This window comes from Acomys russatus, chromosome 1 (assembly GCF_903995435.1).
Source record: "Acomys russatus chromosome 1, mAcoRus1.1, whole genome shotgun sequence".
Classification (NCBI taxonomy): Eukaryota; Metazoa; Chordata; class Mammalia; order Rodentia; family Muridae; genus Acomys; species Acomys russatus.
This window is the reverse complement of record NC_067137.1, coordinates 10638455-10655608: the sequence shown is the minus strand read 5'-3', so window position 1 is coordinate 10655608 and position 17154 is coordinate 10638455. Positions and strand designations below refer to the sequence as shown.

The following is a 17154-nucleotide window of genomic DNA, read 5'->3' as shown; positions in this document are numbered from 1 at the left end:
GGCTGCCACTCGGAGTCAGGAAATGCTCGTACATACAAGAATCCAAGAGGTAGCTCGCGCCTGGCCGTAAGTGCCAGCTGACTAAATTACTCTGCAAATGTTGGGGAATCTTCAAAGATTTTCCAGCAGGAAAATGATGTGTTAGAAGCAGTGTTCTTGGCAGAGAAGGACTCAGACTCTAGAGAAAGGGAGTAAAGAACAAAAAGGAACAAATCCAACTAACAGGGCCTGGTTACTGTTGGTTTGTTTGTTTGTTTGTTTGTTTTTGTTTTTGTTTTCTTTGTTGCTTGTTTGGATTTGTTTTTGTTTTTGTTTATTTGTTGTTGGTTGGTTTTTGGATTTTTTGTTTTTTTGTTTGTTTGGTTGGTTGGTTGGTTGGTTGGTTTACAGCTCAGGACTGGGATTTGAGCTTGAAAACATCAAGAGTCCTGAAGTCTAAGCGTGGAGCCTGGCCGCAAAGTGCAGGGACCACTGGCAGGGGGGAGGGGGGCTGGTGGGTATGCAGGGCATCCAAGGGAGCCTTTACCTCTTCATGGGTCATGGAGGTCACCTCTGCAAACGGGGCTGGAGGAGTAGGCCAGAGGTCTCTCGCATCTTACTAAAGATAATCTCCTTTAATGGAGGGATTTTGTGCAATTTTTTCTTCCCTTTTTTTGTGCTTTTCTGAATTTTTCAAATAATTATTTTAATTCCACACAGACTCCTTAGATTCAAGTTAAGCCTTTGTAAACTATCATTTCTGACTAGTTTCCTTGGAAAAGGGGGAGGGAGGGAGGAGGGACTTCAGAGCTCGCGGAGGTTTTCTGAAGTACTGAACATAGAAGTTGACTGAGTTTGGTTTCTGCTTCTTCAATGTGTCTCTGTCCCCTTTATTTTGTCCCCACAGCTCCTCACTCCAGAAGGATTCAGCTCACCTCCATCCATTGACAGCACCGCCGCACACTTATCTTTTAACCAATATGGCAGCACTGGGCTTGAAAAGACAATCCCTAGGATATTTGCTACAGAAATCAGCCAGTTGTGGTGGCGCATGCTGGTAGGATTTGCTGAGGGAGGCGGAGGCAGGAAGATCACGAGCTCGAGGCCAGCCTGGGCTATACATTTTAAAATGTGGGGGATGGAGAGATGGCTCAGAGGGTAAGAGCACTGTCTGTTCTTCCAAAAGGTCCTGAATTCAATTCCCAGCAACCACATGATGGGTCATAACCATCTATAATGATATCTGGTGCTCTCTTCTGGCAGAACATTTTATACATAATAAATAAATAAATCTTTAAAAAGAAGGCCCTTAACAGCACCATACACTTATCTTTTAACCAATATGGCAGCACTGGGCTTGGAAAGACAATCCCTAGGATATTTGCTGCAGAAGTCAACTCTGCCCAGACAGATGGTGAGCCAACAGAGGGAATTCCTAGCAGATCCTCTGCGGGGAGAGGCCTGGGCGCCCAAGATTCAGGTCCTCCTCCTGTGGCAGCGAATCTACAGGCACCTTACCTCAGCTTTCCTATGTCAATTTTCTCATCATGAAAATTGGGCATAATGATAGCATTTATCTCCTAGGTTGTTAAGTAGATTATATGATAATGGAAAGCATTTTAATAAGTGTGCTCTATCATTAGTATTAACAAGAACAATAAAATAATAAATCTTTATAACCAAACCTTGTTACCCAGAGGCAAAAGTGACTTTAATGAACATCTATCTGTCTTGGCTTCCATTGGTGCCTTCCTCCCTGCCAGTCCCTTTAGCTAGATTCCTCCCACCCCCAAATCCCCCTACCAAAACAAAAAAACAAAAAAACTAATGAAAAGCTGAAGTAAGACCCAGAATTTGGGCCAGAGTCACTACTGTCACATATCATGGCTGCTTCAAAGGCTGGCCATTCAACAGATCCTTCAAACCCTCAAGCCTTACTCAGTTCTTTTGTCCACAAAATGGGCAGTCATTCTGACCTTGTAGTATGTGTCAGGGGTACAGGCTTTCCCTGGTTCAGAGCATGCCCTCCTAACATGCTGACTCTCCATGAGGGTCAGGCAGCATAGCTCTTGCCCACCTTCCTTTCCTTTGCCCTGGACTTCCCATATTGTCCTTTACTTAGGCCCTAAGAGTTTAGGGTGAATCTTCCTAATTACACCATTTAAACTCCTCAGTGGAGCCGGAGAGCCAAGACTCGAGGCAGTGCCTTGTATGTCCCCAGGATACAGAAGATAGCAGATGAGAGATAACTGCCCATCTTCTATGAGTTTAGAGCCAGGTAGTCCACTGAGTGGCCCGTCTTGACCCCCCCACTACACTTCCCAAACTGCAGCAAAGAGAATGAATGCATACAGCTGGGCAGTGGTGGCACACTCCTTTAATCCCAGCACTCTGGAGACAGAGGCAGGTGGATCTCGAGTTCGAGGCCACCCTGGTCCACAGAGCTGGTTCTAGAACAGCCAGAGCTACACAGAGAAGCCCTGTTGAAAGAAAGAAAGAAAGAAAGAAAGAAAGAAAGAAAGAAAGAAAGAAAGAAAGAGAAAGAAAGGAGGGAGAAGGAGGGAGGGAGAGAGGGAGGAAGGGAGAGAGGGAGGGAGGGAGAAATGGATTATTTCTCCTTGATCATGGACAAGGAGAAACATTCCTCCAACTACTCAGGGAGCCTTAATCTGAGAAGCTGTGACCTATTGTGACCTACTGTCTCCTAGTCACTACCTGCACACATGGCAAGTGGAAGACTGTTTCACCAGTTCCTGCCAGGCTCTGTCCATCACTACTTATGGATGGCCATCTCTCTGTCTCTCTGCTTGCCACTCCATCTGCCCAAGATAGGGAGGAGGCCTGGGGCTTGGCCCTTGCTATTTTTCCTTCCCACCTCCCTGATTCTCTATTCAGTTCAGGGTCCCAGACCCAAAGTAAACCCCTCACATCCTCTCTCAGGTGGCAGATGGAGTCCAGTCACAGCAGGCACAAGCCAGAAAATGGAGGGAAGGAGACATCACTGTGACCAGGCATCCTGAGCAGTGGGCATAGCTGAGCAGAGAGGAGGCGGCTGGCAAGAACAGGCCTAGTCAAGAGCTTGAGTGGGAAGGCCCTGCAGTAAGGCCCTGGTGCTGCAAGGACGGTGTGAGCAGGCCAAGCCATGGGAGCACCAGGAGGCCTCAGAACATTTTGGTTCCTTGGCTAAAGGGGGCCTTGCCCACTGACATAGTAATGGAGCTGAAGGGGCACAAGATTCCAGGCAGAGCCACACCCAAGGGTGCTAAGCTCTCTTGGTGTCTCCTAAGCACAGTTGCCCCCATCTTTTTCTGACTACCTCCCTTGAGAGTCCAGGCTTTTATCTGCCCACATTTCCGCATCTTAGTCTATCTCTGTTCAGTCTAATTTCTCAACCCCCATTGCCCATAATTTTTTGGGACCTCTGACTTGGGGCTCCTGTACATCCTGTATGTAAGAAACCTAACCTTCATTGTCTGGAAAAAAAATATATATATATGAAAATCTTGCAGAAGCAGCTGAGGAAAAGGAAGGGAAGCCCTGGGAGAAGGCGTGTGGGGGATGGCCAGGAGGCAACAGGCTGGGAATGTGGCTTTCTTCCGAGTGATGGAAAGCTGCGGTGCCAGGCTGCATGGAGGGCTAGTGCAAGGTCATGAAAGCTTGAGTTCCCAGTTCAACTCATCCTCCAGTTGTTTTGGGAAGAAAGCAATCCTCCAAGAGAGGTGTTAGGACCCTGGGCTGGAAGGAAAGGCCTACTACAATACAAGCAACCCAAGAGGGTCTGATGTCATGAAGGGAAAAAAAAAAAAAGTATCTAGGAAACACTGCCTGGAAAAGTTAGCCTTTTAGAGTCTAGGCCAGCTGCCTCCTTTCCAAGCACTGGTATCCTGGCTAGTGTGTTGAATTGGAGTGGGAAGAAGTGGAAAGAAAAAAACAAAAACATAGTGAATCTAAAGCATAGAGCTTTGTTGAGGTAATGCTGGGCTGAAGGCTCCTGTGTGTCACGGGGAGATGGGGAAAACTCGGGAACAAGAAGATGCTGTGGTCTGAAACTGTTGAGAAAACAACTCCAGCCCTGAGCTGGGCCCTGGCCTGTGAGGCCCAGGCTGTGGGGCCGGCCCTGTCTGGCCTTTCTTTGGGCGACTGGGCAAACACAGATGAGGGAAACAGTGGCATTGCACAGTGTTCTTATTTTCCAGTTCTTTGAAATAACTCCTGTCCCTGAATGGCACACACACACATACACACACACACACACACACACACACACACATACACACACACACACACTGAGGCAAATGATCAAAAATTGGCCGAAGACCAATTCAGAAACTCTAATCGGTTCAAAGGTTCCATTGCTTTCTCTTAGGACCCAAAATGCTCGTGTATGTCTGTGTGTCTCAGACAGGGCAACAGAGTAAAGTGAGGCAGCAGGTGTGAGGGTCCTGCTTTCGGGGTTTCTGGATGTGTACCACATACACATTTGTACGTGCACATTTGTGCCTATCTCTCTGGCTCTTACTGTGCACTGTACTTTCAAACCATAACAGAGACACCAAAGCTTGGCAGAGGTATCATAGGAATAATTATCTAATTTCAGAACGTGTCATTATAATACCTACACGATGTGTAATGAAGTCAACAATGCTCGAGTTATATTCACCAACTCTGAGCTGTACACCGCAAGGCCAAATCCTCCCCATGAAGGTTTCCTCACGGCATGAGCACGCAGAGGAACCAAAGAAAGCTTTTCAAGGAATATGCCCCCCACGATGATGTTTGGTTGTGGAGCCAGCTAAGGTGAAATTGCCAGAAGGCAGACAGACCTGTCCTGGGCATGGTAGCTGGTCTTCACTCTCCTTGAGTGGACACTGTGGAACTGGGAAGGAAATGGGCGTCATGTTGGGGTCACCCAGGCAGACAGTCTTTCTTTGATTCATCGGTGGGCCAGGGGATTCCTGATCCACCCAGCTCCCCCTCTTATCTGGGGAGCTGGGTCTCCAGGAGGCTTAGTGTAAGGGAACTGTTTGCTGCTGCTCCCTGTTGACTTTAGCCAGTAGCTATGTTTACAAACCCAGGTTGGTTTTCCCAGCACAGTTAATTAGACCAAAGACATCTGGTGTGAGGGCTGGGGAGGGCATCTGCTCAGAGCCTCCCCACTCCACACACACACTCCAGGCAGCTATGGGCCAGAGCTGGGCGGAGCAGCTTAAACAGGAACAGACCGATAGACCGGACTCCGTCAAATCCACCCAAATCTCTCAGGGAGAATCATGGCTTCCTTCAACCTGCCTTTCCCATGACTAATAAGTCAACATACTCCCCACTTACTGAGTCTTAGGGGACCAAGAACTCAAAGCCAGAAGGCCTACCTCAGTGCGATCACAGGCTGAGCCTAACAAATTTGGCCCCCTCCTCTTCCAATGTTTAGAAGAACCACTCAGACGTTTCCATTCCCTTTCTAATCGCAGAGACCCTCCCTGGGTTCGATAGGAACGTGAGACTTCTTAAGGGAAAACTCTCTTCCGTAGAAAGCCCCTCAGAAAAGTGGTTCCGGGTTTCTCCCCCATCCCCTAAGCTTTACCCTTACCCAATCTCCCCCACCTATCCAGCGCACTGCCGGAAGAGTGGTTTTCCAGTTAGGAGGGAGCCCAAGTAGGTGAGACGACCTAGGTGGACACTTTCAGAGTCCTAGGGAAGCGGAGAGCTGCGAGGGGGAGGGGTAGCGGCTTATCTCGCAGGAGGGGGGAGCTCACTCCAAACAGCTAATGCACTGGCGTGTGAAAGCCCCTCAATTAGCACTAATGATGCAATCAGGGAGGGAGGAGGAGGGACCAGAAGTTCTGATGGAGTCAGCACCAAGTTACACACAGGGCACACACTCCCTGCCTGGGACACAGTAGCCCCTTCGAGACACGCGGATGCACACACTCCACAGGCAGACGTGCGTGGACACCAATGCACTCGCTGTATAAGGTTCCAAATCCCCTACTGGCGAGTCAAAGACCTGGGGATATCTCGGCGATGGGGGCAGAGCTCTGTCTAGAAGTGGGGGATTCTCGGATAAGGAAAATCAGAAAGTCCTGGTAGAGGCAGTTGAATAGACCATCTCCAAAATCTCCTGACTAAATCTGAGAATCACAGTCTCCACCCGCAGCGTTCTCGCAGGTGCCCGGCCGCCTCCCCACACCGCCGCCCTTCACCACACCCAGAACCCAGGCTGTCCCAGAACAGCCTTACCCGCGGGAGGCGGAACCTCAGCGTCCTTCCCCGCGCCCAGCCCCGCAGCCCTGAGCGCCCCCCACCCACCCAAGTAGGCAGCTTTGCACCCCTGCGATCCCCGCACCCGGGCCTTGGCGGCTAGTCCCTCGGAACCCGTTACCCGCCGGCCTCGCCCCTCCAACTCCCCGCACCCTCCGGGCCAGCTCTGCTTTCAGCCTCCGGGTCCCGTTATCTAGCCTCGCCTCGGGCTGGGAACCCCTGCCCATTGCACGCCGCACGCCGCCGTCCCCCTCCCCCGCTCCCCGGCCTGAGCTCGGGGGCCGCGCGCTGGGCAGGGCCGGAGCCGCCTCCGTGCCGCTTCCCAGGCCCGGCTGGCCGCGGGAGGAGGTCCCGCTGTCAGTCAGCGGGGAAGGCCGGCCCGGGCGGCCAGAGGGGGCGGCGCCGAGAACGGGCTCGGCCGGGCGCGGGGAGGCGCTGGCGGAGGGGCGGGCGCGGGGGTGGCTCCGGGCCTTATAAGCGGCGGGGGCAGGGCGGGAGGGAGGCAAGTGTCAGGCCGATGTGCCGCCCGCCGGGGGCCGGGGTCGGGGCTGCCCGGGCCATGCGCGCGGGCTGGGCAGGGGGCCGGCGCGGCGCGAAGCGGAGTCGCCTCGGAGCCTGAGCCGCCCGGGGCCGGGGCCGGGGCCGGGGAGCCGCGCGTGGCCGGCCGGGGGGGAGGGGAGCGATGCGGCGCCGGCGGGCGGCCGTGGCCGCGGGTTTCTGCGCCTCCTTCCTGCTGGGCTCCGTTCTCAACGTGCTCTTCGCACCGGGCTCGGAGCCTCCGCGGCCAGGCCAGTCCCCGGAGCCCTCGGCAGCCCCCGGCCCGGGCCGTCGCGGGGGCCGTGGGGAGCTGGCCCGGCAGATCCGGGCGCGCTACGAGGAGGTGCAGCGCTACTCCCGCGGGGGCCCGGGACCGGGAGCCGGCCGGCCAGAGCGGCGGCGCCTGATGGACCTGGCTCCGGGCGGGCCGGGCCTGCAGCGTCCCCGGCCCCCGCGGGTCCGACCCCCACCCGACGGCGCTGCGGGCTGGCCCCCTGCTCCTGGCCCGGGTTCCCCCGGCCCGGGCCCGCGCCTGGGCTGCGCCGCGCTCCGCAACGTGTCTGGCGCGCAGTACGTGGGCTCTGGCTACACTAAAGCTGTGTACCGGGTCCGCCTGCCCAGCGGCGCCGCGGTGGCGCTTAAAGCAGTGGACTTCAGCGGCCACGATCTGGGCAGCTGCGTTCGCGAGTTCGGGGCGCGAAGGGGCTGCTATCGCCTGGCGGCCCACAAGCTGCTCAAGGAGATGGTGCTGCTGGAGCGACTGCGGCACCCCAACGTGCTGCAGGTATGAGAATGGGGTTCCGGGATGAGGGGGCTGACTGGTCATTCTGGAAGACTCCTTGGTTTTACAGAGTAAGTCGCAAGGCGTCAAAGACTGTGCCCCGTTGCATCTAGGTGCAGAACGCAGAATAGGGAACCACTCAACACCACCCTGCCTGCCTATCACCCTTTGGGTATAACACTCTACCCAGTTTACACACCCGTCCATTAAATACAGAGAGAAGGACCCCAAACTAGTGATAAGGCAGGGATTAGGAGTTGTGGCCACAGAAGACCCAGCTGTTGGCTAAAGCTGGTGGTTGAACACCAGAGTAATTATCTCCAGCCTTAGTGACCCGTCTCCAACACCCAGCTTCAGTCAGCTCCCAGCTGCAGTAATAGGTCACCCCCTCCCCCATATTGGTAGAACCTGAACTCAGCTACTTTCAAAGTCCAGTGACTTGTCTGGCTTTGGAGATGGTGAACCTCAGTGGGGGATGGGGAGGACTGAAAAGAGACTGTATCTGACTTGATGCTCAGGGAGTCTCTCACTTCTCACTCTGCTCGCAGGTCATTGGAAGAGATAAAGGAGGCCAGAAAAGGGCACAGCCTTTCCCAGCAGTGACCAAGGGCTTCCTTGGGACTTCAAGTGGGTCCATCTGCGCCACAAAAGAAGCCTCAGGGTCTTAGGCCGGGAGACTCAAGGTCTGCCAGTCTGAATGCCACACTCTTCAGAGTGTGCTTAGCCAAGAGACTAGATGGTTCCAAAAGCCAGATGCATCCCCTCCTAGTAAGAGACTCTGTGTTCCTGTTCTTTGGGGACACAGGCAAGAAGGATGATACCCACCACCACCTGTCCCTCCAAGGCTGGACTTACAGCAGGCCTGCACAACGCCAACACCATGCAAACACAGCCCAATTCCCCTCCCTGGGGTCTCTGCCTTGGATAAGACAGACTACTCCCTTTGCAGACTGAAAGGGGACCCCTGACTGCTCTTGGCCAGGTGACATAAGTGTGTGCAGACCCTCCCAGCTGACCATATCCCCCACCTCACAGCCCCTCGGGTTCACCTTTCTATACCCAAAGAACTGACCAGAAACCCAGCAGTCCATCCCTTCTTCCCTCAGTAGTGAGAAAGGGGCCCCAGGCCTGGAGGGATCTGTGGGCCACATACAGTAGAAGAGGCCGGAACCCTGCCTGTACTCTAGGTGGCTCCAAGTCTCCCTAGAACATGCCCCCCAGTCCTAGCCAGACACTTGTGATGAGCTCTGCCAGGGTCCCAGGGTCCCAGGCAGCTACCCATCATGTGTGTTTATGTCTGGTTTCATGGCTAACACTGACTGTAGCTTAAGGGAGAGAACGGCTGGTTACGTGGCCATACTAACTGGGAGGACCTTGTTTTCTTTTCCTCTTCTGGGTTCTTGGGAACTTTCTGGAAACTTAAGGCGCCAGCCAAATTCTGAGGAGCGGAGAGGCCTTGAGTGACTTAGCAGGACATTCAGTGTCCATTAATTGTTCAAGGCCCTTTCTTGGGACAGGTTTGACATTCAGTGAGCCTTCCTATGCCTTAGGGAATCCTACCTCTCTGGTCTCACCAAGCATTTCAGTAAGTATCCAGCTAGACGCCCACCCAGACCCACAGACAGGTCCTTCTCTGCAATGCTGTGCTCTCCCCCCGCCACCCCACCCCCATAATGAGGGCACCAGAGAAAGACAAGACATTACAACAGTGCACATTTCACCCGTGCCCTCACCAGCATAGCATCTCTTGGAACTGGCTGTGACTCTTCCAGTCCGAGCTTAGAGCTAGCACCCCCTAGCATAGAAGTGGAAAGGGCCTTAGGGAAAAGTAGAAGTCCCTAGTATATCTTAGGGACTGTTTTGAGGGTGAGATCCCCCATTTATTCTCTCACTATCAGGCCACATCATCCCCCTGGCTTCTTCAGTTATGCTGCCTCTGTGGCCACCACGGCCTGCACTGTGTCTTCCTGCCCATGAGGCCTCAGAGCTCTGAGCCAGGAGGTAGAAAATCACGTTGTTCTAATACTGCCTAATCATTTAAATTTTCAAAACCATTTTGACTGTTTGCTGAACTAGGGAGGAGCCAGTGGACTTTCTAAAGTACCCCAAGATCCCTTCCCGCCCCTGTCTCAGGACAGCCTAGAGTTAAGCTGTGGGCTCTGTTTGTGAATGCAAGACCGCGGTGGAGGCCCGCTGTGTTTTTCCCAATGCAGACTCTGGTCACCAGGGGACTACCTGGGGTCCTTCTGTCTTTTGGACTCTCTTTATCCTCCATATATACCCTCCTCCCAGGATAGATGCCTCTGTAGCCCAGGGTCAAAGGGCACAAGAGTCTTCCCTCTCCCCACCCCATCATGCTAGGACCTCAGGCCTCAGATGGCCTCAGGCCCACCTGGGCTGCAGATTCTGACCATGCTAGAATGGATTTCTCTCCCGAAAAGAACAAAGGATACAACTGCAGCGCTCAGCCTCATGCTTCCTGGTTGGGGGGGGGGGGGGTTAATGGCGTCTTTTTATTTTTTTCCTGAGGGGTGTTGATTAATACCTCGTTAACAGTGCATTTAACGACCTCCGGGTGTTTAATAACCTTCAGAAGTTTCCCACAAAGGCTCACACTGGAGCAAGAAAATGAAAACCAGGCCCCAGGGCTGCTCTCTTCTTCAGCTTTCCCAAAGCCCATCCCAAGTCTGGGGCTTCCCTGAGCTGACTGGGGATGTGGAGGGTAACCTAGATGGCCCCTCATCACTCACATCACAGCCCAGGTAGTCTGGTAGATTATCACTGAGTCTAGTTCCTCTGGTGGTGTAGGATTTGGGGCTCCTGGGATGAGTGTGGGTGCTTGGGGCAAGCAGGGCAGCTGGGGGAGGGTAAGGGTGTCTGTATGAGGAGCTGCTGGGTACAGGCCCATTAAGGCCATGAGTGGCTTCCCTGTCCTCCATCTCAACCCTCCACCACAGAGATCCTCACTTTCCCCTGTATGGCTTGGACAACTCGGCCTTTGTGCTCATGTTCCATAGGGTGCTGCCTCTTTGGAGCCCATTGTAAGCCAGAGCTATGCAGTGTGTCGGAGAAACACTGAGAAGCAGGCCACCCTATGAGAATGGTGCTGTGGGGGTGTTAATGGCAAAGGTTTCCTCTGGCCAGCTGGGTGGTAGCAGGAGCCCCCCCCCCAGTGGGTGAGGGGGAGAGTGCATAGCACCTCATTATCATACTCTCCCGAACAGACCCTCCCTGAGAGTCACCCTTCACTGTATCTCCCATTTATGTCACCTAGGCACACACGCAAAGAACACCAGATGTGCCTCTTTGCTTCAGGAAGCTGAGATGGTAGAGACGCAACACAAAGTGGAGTAGGGGAAGAAATTGAATAGTCATTTGCTGACCTGTGTCTTAGCAGAGGGGCCAGATTGTGAAATCCTGGTTGCGTTCATTTGAATCCTAGCTCCTGTGTTTATTAACTGTATGACCTATTTAAGCCGCACAACCTCGCTTGAGTCAATTTCCACACCCCAAGGTGGGCATAATGGCCATAGCTATGCCACTAGGGTGATTACAAGAACTGAAAGGCTAGCAAGATAGCTCAGAAGGTAAAAATGTGTGCCACCAAGCCTGATGACCCGAGTTCACTCCCTAGAACCCACAATGAGAGGCGAGAACTCACTCCTGAAAGTTTCCCTCTGACCTCAGCATACACACACTCACGCATGCCATACACACCACAATAATGATATACTGCAATAAAATTTAAAATGAAGAACCGGAGTACACACATAGTACACGTAACACAGTGCCTGTTACATGGCGGCTAAGCCTGCCCATCTCCCTGAGTAACAAAAGGCGAAGATCTGATGTCACCAGGCCAGTAGAAGCTAAGGCTTTAGGAACCGAGGCCAACCTTCCTAGGCAACACTGTTCTCCACTGGCTTGAGCTAAAGCAAAGGCAGAGAGATGTGTCCTCCAGGGCAGAGGGGTGGAGTGCGTAATAGTCCAATCTTTCTCTGTTCCAAACTCTTCCCGGGGACCTCATGACCTGCATTGGATTTCCCCCAGCTCTATGGCTATTGCTATCAAGACAGTGAGGACATCCCAGACACGCTGACCACCATCACAGAGCTGGGCTCCCCTGTGGAAATGATCCAGCTGTTGCAGACTTCCTGGGAGGATCGGTTCCGGGTAAGCACCAAGAAGGGCTCAGGCCTGGGCTTTTTGTTGGCTGGTTCTCCCTTAGAAGGCAGCCTCCCAGAGCAGCCTAGATTCCTCAGGCAAGAAGGGAGGGAGGGTGGGAGGAGCACTCCCAGCCACGGGCCAAAGGGTTTTCCCTTCTCCCCGCAGCATGTGTACACACATATGTGTTCATGAGGGCAAGCGTGTGCACATTCACAGATGTGTAGACCCACGTACAGAAGTGCATGCACGCACACACACATGCATACGCACCTTTTTACACTGCAGGTATAGGAAAACCAGTTTCCTGGGACCACAAATAACCTTAGGGACATCTGGTACAGCGGTTCTCAACCTGTGGGTCACAACCCCTTTGAGGATCGAAAGATTTTTTCCCAGGGGGTGCATATCAGATATCCTGCGTATCAGATGTACATTATAAATCATAGCAGTAGCAAAATTATAGTTGTGAAGTAGCAACGAAAATGATTTTATGGTTGGCGGGGGGGGCGGAGGGGGCGGATCACAGCGACGTGAGGAACTGTGTTAAAGGGTCACAGCGTTAGGAAGGTTGAGAACCGTGGCTCTAGTCCCATACGCTGCTGAGCTGAAGCCACATTCAAGGTGTGGCTTAAGGAAAGCGTTTCGTTATGCCCACACTCCTGCTGCTGTCTCAGCCCTAGTGGTTAGTCCAGCCAAGGGTCAGTTGAAGATCAGTGACCTTTCCCAATGCTCTGGCTTCAGCCTTGGGACCTGAAAAAGAGAAAGGCCAACCTCCGAGCTAAAGTCCAGCAGGCCTGAGCCAGCCTATGTGTCTACCCTTAGATCTGCCTCAGCCTCGGCCGCCTCCTCCACCACCTAGCCCACTCCCCGCTGGGCTCGGTCACTCTGCTTGACTTCCGCCCCCGGCAGTTTGTGCTAGTGGATGGGGAGTTGAAGGTGACGGACCTGGATGACGCCCGTGTGGAGGAGACTCCGTGCACTAGTGGTGCCGACTGCTTACTCGAGTTTCCAGCCAGGAACTTCACCCTACCCTGCTCGGCCCAGGGCTGGTGTGAGGGCATGAATGAGAAACGGAACCTCTACAATGCCTACAGGTAACGGCCTGTACATTTTGGGGCTCCAGCCAAGGAGGGGCTGACAGAGTAAGAGCCCCATGGTGGGGAGAAGGTCAACCCGAGAGAGTAACCTTGACCAGAAGAGCCAAGGGGCCCAGTCAAGAGAGACTGCAGCTGAGAGACTAAAAATAGTGAGCTCTAAGGAGAGCTAGGTTAGAGGGGCAGCTGGAGGCTTCTTAAAATAGTGTCTTATGCAGGGCCTCAGGCTGCCAGGACTGGCATGTCCCTTTTCCGCCCTAGCTCTTGACCTTTACGAGGTTCCTTCTGGCTGAGAAACCCCAACTATGGGGCTGTTCAATTGCCGAGGTCAGACAGAGGACAGTGTGGGCTGGCACACGAGGAAGGGTGGGGAAAGGGACCCCTGGTGTCCCAGTGTGGTCTGAAGTTAGCTGTAGTCACAACTGTGCCCAAATCCCATACCTTAAGGCTAAGCAGAGTCCCCAGGAGAATGTGAGCATGCCTGGGCCCTGTGTGAGGATTCAGGCTCCCGGGCCACATTGAAGTCTATATCTAGTGAAATATGAAAGAGAAGGAGCTAGTTCCAAAGCCTGGGCCCCTGAGCCCCTGGCTCCTGTCTGTCATAGGTTCTTCCTCACGTACCTCCTGCCCCATAGTGCCCCGCCTTCCCTCCGGCCTCTGCTGGATACCATCGTCAATGCCACAGGTAAGCCTCAGGATCCATCTGCTTCCTGTCACCTGCCCCTGCCCTGTCAGAAGTGGGGACAAGAATGACTCCGGGCCAGGCAAGGTCTAGGACCCCTCCTATTCTAAGGCAGCCTTCTGTGCTAAGGGCCCTCCCTAGCCACCAAGCTTTGGGCACAAGCCCCTGGCTTCAGGGAGGGAAGGGCCTGGCTTCCGTGGAGAGGACCAGGCGCTGCCAGGGTGTGCTGTGATAACTGTACTGCACTTTGCAGGAGAGCTCACCTGGGGGGCAGATGAGACCCTGGCCCAGCTGGAGACAGTGCTGCACCTGTACCGGAGTGGGCAGTACCTGCAGAACTCTACAGGCAGCAATGCTGGTGAGTGACTGAGGCAGGAACCAGGGGGTGGGCAGGTGGTAGCAGGTTTAAGAGTGAGTCACCTCTAGCCACTAGGCTTACCCGTCTTAGGGACACTCTCCTCTCCAAAGGCCACTCTCAGGGTTCACTTGGAGTCATCACACAGACCATCAAGTTTTCACCCTGAAGTCCCATCTCTGACTGACCTAGAACAGCTAGCATTCTGCCCTGAGCACTGGGCTAAGCACTAACACCTTCTCTATGAATGGTTTCCAACCCCTCCGTGAGCTGACTGTATGACTTACCTCTCCCCACCCCACCCCCACCCCGAGCCTCGTTTTCCTCATCTGTGAATTGGGTTCAAAATAATTCACCTAGCAAAATTCTTATGGGGATTAAATAGCCTGCAAGGTGTGTAAAAGCAATTAGCACACTTCCGGTTCCACAGCTGCGAACGCAATGCATAGTTTGCTTCTCTTTCCTTCCTCTGCACTCCTGGGGCACGGAGGGCAGCTGCAGGAGGGGGCAGCCCACTCTGAAGCCAGCCAAGAAGCCACTTCTCTCAGGGATGGGGAGAATTACAGCTACTGTTCCAGGCAGTGGTCCCTCTACAGAAGCCTTAGGGTTTAGCTGTGGTTGGCAGGGGGGAAAGGGGTGGGCAGCCTCTGTTTTCAAGGAGGCCTGGCTAGCCTTAGGGGTGGGGGAGCCCTCGTTAGCCCTGTAAATAAAGTTTAACGAGGTGAACAATGGCTGGCTCTGTCCCCGAGGACTCAGTTTATGGGGCCATAAATCACAGGCAACCCTGCCTGGACTTTGGTCTAGTCCCTGGCAGGAGAAGGAGGCAGGAGGGTGGGGTGGCCAGAGGCCCACGGCTTCTGCATGATCAGTCAGCGACTGGGGCTAGTGGGGGGGGTCAGTTGGGAAAGTCCAGAGAGCCAGAGGCCTACCTCTCAGCCTCTTGTGGAGTCATCTCTGGTGCTCTGGACCACAGGGAAGCCTCAACCCTTTTCAAACACTTGAACCCTGAATTGTTATGTTCTAGGTTAATCTACATGGCTCTAAACCTCAAAATTCCTTGACTGAGGTCCCAGGCCTATCTTAGACACTTAGTTGGCCTCTTCCCAGAGTCAGGACAAGTTTATCTGAGGGGCTCTGAAATCATGCCATGTGGCAGATCCACGTGAAGGTTTTATTAGGACAGACATACAGAGACAGTCTATGGGGACACATGGGGGATGGGAGGAATTCCCTTTATAAGTTTATCTAGCGCATGCGCAGAAGCACATGCGGGATGGGGGGATGGGAGGGATTTCCTTTATAAGTCGACCTAGCTAATGCACAGAAAGTACACACACATGCGCAGAGTGTGCACACTTGGCTCAAGGGACCTGAATCCTGCCAGCTGGCGATGACATGTTTCTGATGGCATGCTTAAGGGTGGCTTTGGGGTTGCCTGTTTTCCCACGGTCAACAGGGCCTTTTTTGGGGTGGCTGTATCGCTACCTGTTCACTAACACTTGCAACACATGGGCAGGACTGGAATCTAAACAGAAATTCCCAGGCTCCACCCCACGCCTTCCCATTTGCATCTTAATAATACTTCATGGAAATACATGTGTACCAGGATATCTGAGAAGCCCCGTTCTAAATGTCTAAACTGCCCTGACCTCATTACCCAACACAGATAGCTGGTATCTCTGAGTGTGTGCCTGGCCCACACATGCCCCCGTTTCCCCTGTGCTGTTTAAACTAGCTACATGGCCTTATTTCTAAGAGATGTGAATGGACTCAAATCCACGTCTGTGCCTGGCTGTCAAGCTGGCTGCCTTCATTTCCACGCTGGTGGTGTTGGCCAGGACATCAGCATCCTATCCACAGAGTGGTCCTTGGCTCTCCCTCACACAAGCACATAGTTCTCATTTTCTGTCCTTCATCCCTCAGAGTACCAGCGCATTCCAGATAGTACCATCCCCCAGGAGGACTATCGCTGCTGGCCATCCTACCACCATGGTGGCTGCCTTCTGTCTGTGTTCAACCTGGCCGAGGCTGTAGATGTCTGTGAGAGTCATGCTCAGTGCCGTGCCTTTGTGGTCACCAACCAGACCACCTGGACAGGTGAGCCAGAGGGAGGGGGTATCTCAAAGGAGTGGCTAGACTTCTCCAAAAGGATGTGAAAGGTAGAAGCCCTCCTGCCTCAGAAAAGCCAGAGGGAAGGCAGAGATGCTAAAAGAGATATGTACATGTGTCCTTCAAGGCAGTCACTTTATAGAGAGAATGGCCTTGCCTCCAAGGAGAAAGTTTCCTATTCTTCTCTGCCCCTAGGTCGGAAGCTGGTCTTCTTTAAGACTGGATGGAGCCAAGTGGTCCATGATGCCAGCAAGACCATATATGTGAAGGCCCCTGGGTGACTGGTTGTGGGCTCAGCTGACCAGCTGGCATCTTCGACAGTTGGGCTTGCCTGCTGCAGGAGTGACTGTACACTCAAGACATTTGCATATCACCTGGGAACCCCTGCAGACAAGGCTGTCATCCCAGAGCCACTGACATGACCAGGACAAACGTGCAATATGCAAAATGTTAAAATGTGAGTTTGCCAGCTGAGGTCTTGAGACTGTTGCTTCCAGCCTGGGAATCCCTGGCTGGGATCTGACTGCCTCTCCTGAGCTCTGGGCTTTGAAAGCAGGGCCTCAGGCTGGTCTTAACTGGGACAGTTCCGTGGGCAGCCTCGTCACCGCATTCATGGTTTAAGAATGTAGCCAGAACACTGCTGCGTCTGTAAAGCCACATCGGGCAGAAGCTGCATTGTGACAGTCATAGAGTGTTCTCTGAGCTCAGCTCCAAACGGAGAGCCCGGGGATGCTCCAAGATGTGAGAAAAGCAGTACCTGGGAGGGCTGTCTCTGGCCTCTCCCTAGAGGTTGCTCCTAGACCAGCCCAGGGGTCATGGGCAGCAGTGCACACATCCATATGAGCCAAGACTGGAGTGGAGGAGCAGATTGCGTTTGAGCCAGGACCTGGGGCGGGGTAGGGTCGGGGCCTTTCTGCCTCATTTGCTTTCAGTGAAAGCCATCTAGCAGCCAGAACCAGGCTCTTCCCCCCTCCTGGAGTTTGCATATCCAGAAGCTTTTTTACTTCTTGGTCATTAAATTGTTTATTTTTGTAAAAAATTAATCAATTAATAAAATGACGTTTCGTGACAAATACTCCTCTCCATCACGAGTTCTTGAGAAACTTTTTATTCAACCCCGATTATGTCTCTAGTGCATTTGGATGGTGGTGTCCGCCTAATGGAGCATGGAAACCTATGAGGAGTGGAATCT

General features: G+C 53.3%; 1 protein-coding gene across 1 annotated transcript; it reads left to right on the top strand.

Moving 5' to 3' along the window:
* Window positions 1–6905: 6905 nt before the first annotated feature.
* On the top strand, window positions 6906–16554 carry Pkdcc (protein kinase domain containing, cytoplasmic). Its single transcript, XM_051162183.1, has 7 exons — window positions 6906–7558; window positions 11606–11728; window positions 12545–12816; window positions 13422–13501; window positions 13752–13856; window positions 15777–15950; window positions 16158–16554. The coding sequence occupies exons 1-7, from the start codon at window positions 6920–6922 to the stop codon at window positions 16241–16243; spliced, it is 1479 nt and encodes a 492-aa protein (XP_051018140.1). The 5' UTR covers window positions 6906–6919; the 3' UTR covers window positions 16244–16554.
* The last annotated feature ends 600 nt before the right edge of the window (window positions 16555–17154 follow it).

What these genes read in the sequence shown, in the direction of transcription:
- Pkdcc (XM_051162183.1), top strand. Translation starts at nt 6,920, where the DNA reads ATGCGGCGCCGGCGGGCGGCCGTGGCCGCGGGTTTCTGCGCCTCCTTC. An exon ending in GGCACCCCAACGTGCTGCAG is followed by an intron (nt 7,559 to 11,605) that starts GTATGAGAATGG and finishes GATTTCCCCCAG; the next exon opens with CTCTATGGCTATTGCTATCA. An exon ending in CCTGGGAGGATCGGTTCCGG is followed by an intron (nt 11,729 to 12,544) that starts GTAAGCACCAAG and finishes GTCTACCCTTAG; the next exon opens with ATCTGCCTCAGCCTCGGCCG.